Source organism: Cebus imitator, unplaced genomic scaffold, assembly GCF_001604975.1.
Source record: "Cebus imitator isolate Cc_AM_T3 unplaced genomic scaffold, Cebus_imitator-1.0 Scaffold291, whole genome shotgun sequence".
Classification (NCBI taxonomy): Eukaryota; Metazoa; Chordata; class Mammalia; order Primates; family Cebidae; genus Cebus; species Cebus imitator.
The window spans coordinates 3,727,052-3,734,550 of record NW_016107606.1 but is presented as its reverse complement, the minus strand read 5'-3'; the positions used below and the strand labels follow the sequence as shown (position 1 = coordinate 3,734,550).

The 7,499-nt window shown below is 37.4% G+C and overlaps 1 protein-coding gene across 9 annotated transcripts in view; it reads left to right on the top strand.

Moving 5' to 3' along the window:
- PWWP2A (PWWP domain containing 2A) overlaps positions 1-7,499 on the top strand; it is a 52,613-nt gene that overhangs the window by 34,607 nt on the left and 10,507 nt on the right. For 5 of the 9 annotated variants that reach the window (XM_017502107.2, XM_037729073.1, XM_037729075.1 and 2 more), the window contains one exon: positions 799-3,446. In XM_017502107.2, the coding sequence (XP_017357596.2) occupies positions 799-2,482 (1,684 nt within the window). In that variant the 3' untranslated portion in view covers positions 2,483-3,446. Of the gene's footprint in view, positions 1-798; positions 3,447-7,499 lie in introns of those variants that run through there. The other 4 variants (XM_037729076.1, XM_037729071.1, XM_037729069.1 and 1 more) reach the window with 2 other exon arrangements.

Sequence of the window (7,499 nt, the reverse complement as noted above, 5' to 3'; positions counted from 1 at the left end):
AGACAGGGTTTCACCATGTTGGCCAGGCTGGTCTTGAACTCCTGACCTCGTGATCTACCCTTCTTGGCCTCCCAAAGTGCTAGGATTACAGATGTGAGCCACTGTGTCCGGCTGCAAATATATTTCTTAATGTGAGATGATTTAAAAAGTTATAAAGCCACAGCTCTGTAACTATTTGCTTTGGAGGTAGTTTGAGTATCTGAATTCCTGATATTTTTGTGTTTTGAGGGACAGAATAGGGAGCTAAAGAGTTAGGATGCAGGAGTAAAAGAGCAACTTTATTTGAATCTTCAGTGATTAACCAGTAAAGTTGAGATGGGATTTTACTCATTAAATAGTTTTGGATAGTTAAGGCAGAATTTGTTTTGTGGAGGTTTTGAAAGCTGTTTTAACCAGAGGAAGAAACACATGTATGTGTCACAAATTTGTAGATGCATTTACTGAAAATGTTATGTATATGGTTCAGTGAATATAACATACGTGATGCTTAACATAAAGCTATCTGAGAAAATATTCTTTCTGATTCAAGACTGGAAAGATCTACTTCAAGTAAAATCAGCTATTCTGGCATTGCTTAGGGCAGCTGTTTGTTTATACCAAAAATGTAGGAACTAAAGAAATGAAGGTCTTTGGACTTTTGGGCGAAGAGATAGTCAGTAGATTTTTGTGTTTTTGTTTTTTAATATCAAATGGTTTTCAGGAAAGGTTATATAAATAAGCATCAGGTGTTTACGTTTAAGAAATTGAATTATAGATGTTGACTTAATGTCTTTTTTTTTTCTTTTATTTCTTTCAAAGGTTTGGGCCCCACGGTATCCCTGTGACAGTATTTCCCAAAAGGGAATATAAGGATAAACCAGAAGCCATGCAGCTCCAAAGTAATACATTCCAAGAAGCGATGGAAGTCAAGTGTGAAGCAAATGGTGCTGTTCCCGATGACCCTTCTCCTGTCCCGCCTCCAGAGCTGAGCTTGGCTGAAAGCCTGTGGACTTCCAAACCACCACCTCTCTTCCATGAAGGAGCACCTTATCCTCCCCCTTTGTTTATCAGGGACACATATAACCAATCAATACCTCAGCCACCTCCTCGGAAAATTAAGCGACCTAAACGAAAAATGTACAGGGAAGAACCCACTTCAATAATGAATGCTATTAAATTACGACCCAGGCAAGTTCTGTGTGATAAATGTAAAAACAGTGTTGTTGCTGAAAAAAAGGAAATTAGAAAAGGTAGTAGTGCAAGTGACTCTTCTAAATATGAAGATAAAAAACGGAGAAATGAAAGTATAACTACTGTGAACAAAAAACTGAAAACTGACAATAAAGTGGATGGGAAAAACCAAAATGAAAGTCAGAAAAGAAATGCTGTGGTTAAGGTTTCAAATATTGCTCACAGCAGAGGCAGAGTAGTAAAAGTTTCTGCTCAGGCAAATACATCAAAAGCTCAGTTAAGTACTAAAAAAGTTCTCCAGAGTAAGAACATGGATCATGCGAAAGCTCGGGAAGTGTTAAAAATTGCCAAAGAAAAGGCACAAAAGAAGCAAAATGAAACCTCTGCTTCCAAAAATGCACATTCAAAAGTCCACTTCACACGTCGATATCAGAATCCTAGCTCAGGTTCCCTTCCACCCCGGGTTCGTTTAAAACCACAGAGGTACAGGAATGAAGAAAATGATTCTTCTCTGAAGACAGGACTTGAGAAAATGCGGAGTGGCAAGATGGCACCCAAGCCCCAGTCTCGCTGCACCTCTACCCGCTCAGCAGGTGAGGCCCCTTCAGAAAATCAGAGTCCCTCAAAAGGCCCTGAAGAGGCCAGCAGTGAGGTTCAGGACACAAATGAAGTGCATGTGCCTGGTGAGCAGGATGAACCACAGACATTGGGCAAAAAGGGCAGCAAAAGCAATATCTCTGTTTACATGGCCCTAAATCAAAAGAAATCTGACTCTTCCAGTGCTTCAGTGTGTAGCATTGATAGCACAGATGATTTGAAATCTTCCAACTCTGAGTGTAGTTCTTCTGAAAGCTTTGAGTTTCCTCCAGGCAGTATGCATGCACCTTCCACCTCCTCCACTTCCTCCTCTTCAAAGGAAGAGAAAAAGCTCAGTAATTCCTTGAAAATGAAAATCTTTTCCAAAAACGTCTCTAAATGCGTCACACCAGATGGCAGGACCATATGTGTAGGGGACATTGTTTGGGCCAAGATATATGGCTTCCCTTGGTGGCCAGCCCGTATTCTTACTATAACTGTGAGCCGGAAAGATAACGGCCTTTTAGTCCGACAGGAGGCCCGTATTTCATGGTTTGGGTCTCCAACAACATCTTTCCTTGCTCTTTCACAACTCTCCCCCTTTTTAGAAAACTTCCAGTCACGCTTTAATAAGAAGAGAAAGGGCCTGTATCGCAAGGCTATTACAGAGGCAGCTAAGGCTGCCAAGCAGCTGACCCCTGAAGTACGGGCTTTGTTGACACAGTTTGAAACCTGAACATGGACAGTAAGGTAGGCAAGACCATTGGAAGTCACCACAGATTTTCTAGTCGAGTTAGGGATAATTTCTACAAAACAGCTTGGCCAGATTGGAGAGAGAAGTTGCATTCAGTTGGCTGGCTTTTTAATACTTACCTTATAGCCATTTTTAGACTGAGAAGCTTAAACTGAACATATAATCAATTTTTGTGTTGAGATTTTAGCAGTATTTTTCAGTTTTGAAGTCCAAAACCATCCCAAGGCATAGGAGCCATAGCCTCAACTGAATTGAATTTTTGTAGGGACTGTTAATTGCTATTTGTACCTAATACTGTATATATACATATATATACATATATATATATATGAAATAGAGCCTGTCACTATGTGACACAGGTTGCATATTTGGGATTGCAGTAAGGGCTTGGTGAGCTGGGGGAATAATGTGGATATTTAATGACTACTTGTTTTTTAAATAATGAACACTTAGCCTTTCTATGCACATAACAGTGTACAAGTTAGATGGTTAGGTGTTTGACAAACAGATGCTTGCTGTTCAGTTACAGACTGGGGAAATAGCCCAGTATTTGGGATTAAAACTGTCAAGACTAGATAGGTTTTAGTCATCACTGTCTTTTGTTCAGTGGGGATTTAATCAATACTTTCAAGCTTCTGGTTTGGGAGTGTAGATAGGTTTGATTTTGGATATGTAAATAGTTGATTGCTAAATTTGGTCAGATTTCTCCTGACTGGCTGTTCCTAAATTCTTAGGATATGTCCCAGTAAAATTACACTTTGTGAATTAATTGTCATTTGTGTAATTGTTGCATTTTGGATGTAACCTAATTTGATAATTAAAAAAAATAATTTCCGTTTAAGGTATCTGTTTGCAGGTCAGAAAATGAGAAAATGTAATTGTGTAATGCTCTGAAATGTAAAAAACAAAAACAAAAAAGCTGTAAATAAAATCAACTAAATCCAAATTATTTGTGTGTGTTTCTCAAAAAGCTTTGAAAAATTTCAAGATGGTAGAAAATTATTCTTTGTAAGAGTGTTTAGAAGAGATGAAAAATCAAACTTTTATTTTGCTATTTGCCCTATCAGGGAATATATTATCTGAGATTAGAAAACTTCAAATAATGAGAGATGAATCAGTATATTCTCAAAATAAGATTTTGTAGTATAGAGGTTTGATAATGCTTCTAGATTTGATATCCTCTTCCTGCCAATTTCTCATAAATGTGTGAATTTTAATTTTTACCCTTAATATTTCATCACATGCTTCCTTTTTTTACATTTGGGTAATTACAAGTGGTGCCTTCTCTTTGGTTTTCTGCCTCATGTATCACTGCTTTTGGGGCTAGTAACGTAGCTTACTATTTTTCTACATGGTCCATCTGTCCCTAAAATTTGATTTCTTATTTTCCAGTTTTAGCTCTGTATTATTAGTGAGAAATATATCTGATTGGCTGTGGAGGCAAGTTTATCTCAAGATTTTTAAAGTTGCTTTCATACTTTTTGTGTCTAACAACTTTCAGATAGTTAATTTCAAAACTTTTAGAAATTTAAGACTTAGCAGTTTTGTGGATTTCTAAATCCAGTTTGAAATATCTTAGTTACTGTGAACTCATAATGGAAAGATTAATGGAGATTGAAAATCAGTAGTCTTCTCAGCTTTCTTAAGGTTATGGACTGATTACGAATTTCTGCAAAAGCAAGTAGAATTTCTTCTGGGGAGCTCAGTCAATGCTTTTTGATTATAATAAACACACAATTTAAAAATAGATGTTTCACTTGAGTAGAACATATTCTTTCCTGCAAACAGAAACAACTATACTTAAAAAATTATTTGATTGAAATTCACAGTGTGGTTAAGAAGTTATAAGAAACTATCCTAAAATATTTTCCAAGTATTTGTTTCAGATTAATGAACTTGTTCATTCAGGTGTTTTTAAAAGTTTGAAATCTAAAGTTCAGAAAGTCTTAAAAGTCACCAAAATATGTAATTCCAAGGCTTTGTGTCCTGATCTGGGTGAGTTTTATCTTTTGAAGTGTACATTACTAATATGGTCAAGTGCTTGGTAAATGTGCTCTTGTGGCATAAACCAAATTTAATTTGTTTTAGAAGCCATGGGGAAAGAGAGGAAAACAAAAAATCATGATTGTTGACTGTAATAGTTTTGTAGAATACATCTTTGAGGAAAAGGTTGAGCATATCACAAATGATTTTATGCCAAATGACCCCTTCATTTTACGCTGGCAGTCTGGCATATTTCATTTGTAGTTTCAGTAGGGAAGCAAGTTTTAAAGAATCTCTATAATCTTAAATGTGTATTCTAAACACTAATCCAACAGCTATATATTAAACACTTTTATTCAAATGGAAATGTCTTAGGTAAATTTGTCCAGTATCTTCTGTAGATGGAGATAGAGCTGAATTGGGTAGTTGTAGCCACTTTATATTTCTTTTTGAAATGACAAAAGAAGGCACTTATTCTTGATACGGAGATATCAGAAGTGGGTATTTTTTCCCCTTGCAGTGGGAATAAACTGGCTTAGACCAAATCTGTGGCATAAGAGTTGTGGCTAAAACACAGGATTGGCAAGGGGAGAAACCAAGTGAAGAATTGTTTTTATAGAATGTATTTATAGAAACTCTCAAAAATGTAAAGCATCAGAGTATTTTCTCCTTTTTACTTTCTAGAATTTATAGACCAGGGAAGCTGACTAATCATTTGGAAGGAACATCCATTCAGATGTGGAACCAAAGATCAAATAATTAACGATGAGAGGCCAGGTGCGGTGGCTCACTCCCATATTCCTAGAAGTTTAGGAGGCCAAGGTGGGATGATCACTTGTGGCCAGGAGTTTGAGACCAGCCTGCGCAACATAGACCCCCGATTCCCCCCTCCATCCTGCAGAAAAATAAAAATTTAGCTGGGCATGGTGGCACACACTTAGACAGCCCCAGCTACTTGCTTGTATCCTAGCTACTTGGTAGGCTAAGATCGCTTGAGCTCAGGAGTAATAGACTGCAGTGAGCTGTGATCACACCACTGCACTCCAGTCTGGGCAGGAATGAGATCCTGTCTCTGAAAAAAACCATATACATCAGTGATATAGGGAAACTGGGATTCACTAGTCTGAAGCCTTTTTGCATGACTTCATAGTGTGTTCCTAGACAGTTTAGATGGAGAAAAAATCTGTAAGTAGTAATTGTAGATCAGTACTAAGTTGAATAGGCAGGAATTTTGATGTGTAAACAGACTGTAGGCAAAGGACAGGGAACTGATACTAAAATCAACTAAACGAATATATCTTCATTAGTGAGGCTGAGTATCTAAATTGCAAAATATTGAGTTACACTCCTATTTAAGCAGGTTGTACTTTTTTAAAAATTGGTTATGTTGAAGGAAAGGTCACAAGTCTATAGAATAACTGAATTGGGAATCGGAAATACCTTGTCTATAATTTGTATCTAAAATTAGGTTTTCCCTTTTAAGTTGTGAATTTTCTATGGTCTGTGCTGCATGCTTTCACTTTTATTAGTACAGCTGAAGAGATGGATAAATGTCTAGAAAAATGAATGTTTTGATTCAGGAATTTGTGCCTAGTGATGGCCTCCAATAGGGAATTTTCCAGGGAGAATGAAGACCCAATTCCTAAGTTGGGGCAAATTTAGTTTTCATTTTGGTATTGTTCTAATATTTACAGCTTTTAAAACAATCTCTTAAAAACTGCTGGATATGGCTGGGCATGGTGGCTCACTCCTGTAATCCCAGCACTTTGGGAGGCTGAGGCAGGTGGATCGCCTGAGGTCAGGAGTTTGAGACCAGCCTGGCCATTGTGGTGAAAACCTGTCTCTACTAACCTTGTCTCTACTAAAAACACAAAAATTAGCTGGGCGGGGTGGCATATACCTGTAATCCCAGCTACTGAGGAGGCTGAGACAGAAGAATTGCTTGAACCCGGGAGGCAGAGGTTGCAGTGAGCTAAGATCTCACCACAGCACTCTAGCCTGGGTCACAGCAAGACTCCGTTTTAAAAAAAAAAAAAACAACACCGAAAAACAAAAAACATGCGGGATATAAGAGAATTCAGATATACAACAAGAGGCTGATGCTATGTCAATTTCCAGGAGAAAATAAAACATTGAGGGTGTGTTAGTTACTTTTACCTGGATCTGAGTTAGTTAATAGGCCCTTAATATCCAAATATACAATTTGTGCAGATTTACTGTATCCTTCATTTAACAAATGAACAGGATTAAAAAATGAAAGCATTAGCTAATAATTATGTGCTTTGTTGTGCTATTTTGAATAAGGGAATAGGAAGTTTAAAGTCACAGTGATACAGCTGATCTGTATATTTTTAGTTTTCCAGGGTATTTTGATGTCTTTACCATGGATAATTGATGCTAACATAAGAGAAACAACTCTTTGTCTTATTTTTACTCAAGTTAGAGACCTAACATTTAGAGATCCAAACAGGTTTTTTTTTTTCCTATTTCTTGTGGCATTGCATGGAAATCATTTTCTCCTTGTTATTAACAGAACACTGTGATTTTTGTGTGTGTGGTATTTAAAAATTGTGGTTAAATAGATGTAAAATTTATCATCTTAATCATTTTTAATTATACAGTTCTGTGGCATTAAATATATTCACAACGTTGTTCAACCATCACCTTCCATCTATAATTTGATTTCGATAGAAATCTTTTAAATTTGGGATGTCACTTTCTAGAAGGTGTTGGAAATTAAGTTATAGGAGTGTTTTTCTTGGTCAGTGGTGTGGTTGGAATACGCTGCTGGCACTGCCCCACTTCCAGGATTCCTTCCTGATCAACCTGCAGTCCTATACAAGGAAATAACGGTTGCTTACAATGCCAATCGGTGCCCCCATTTTTCTTTATTTTTGAGACAGGGTTGCACTCTGGAATGCAATGGCGAGATCACAACCTAGACTTACTGGGCTCAAGCAGTTCTCCCGCCTCAAGGCCCTGGCTTCCACCATAGCTGGGACTATAGGTGTGTGCC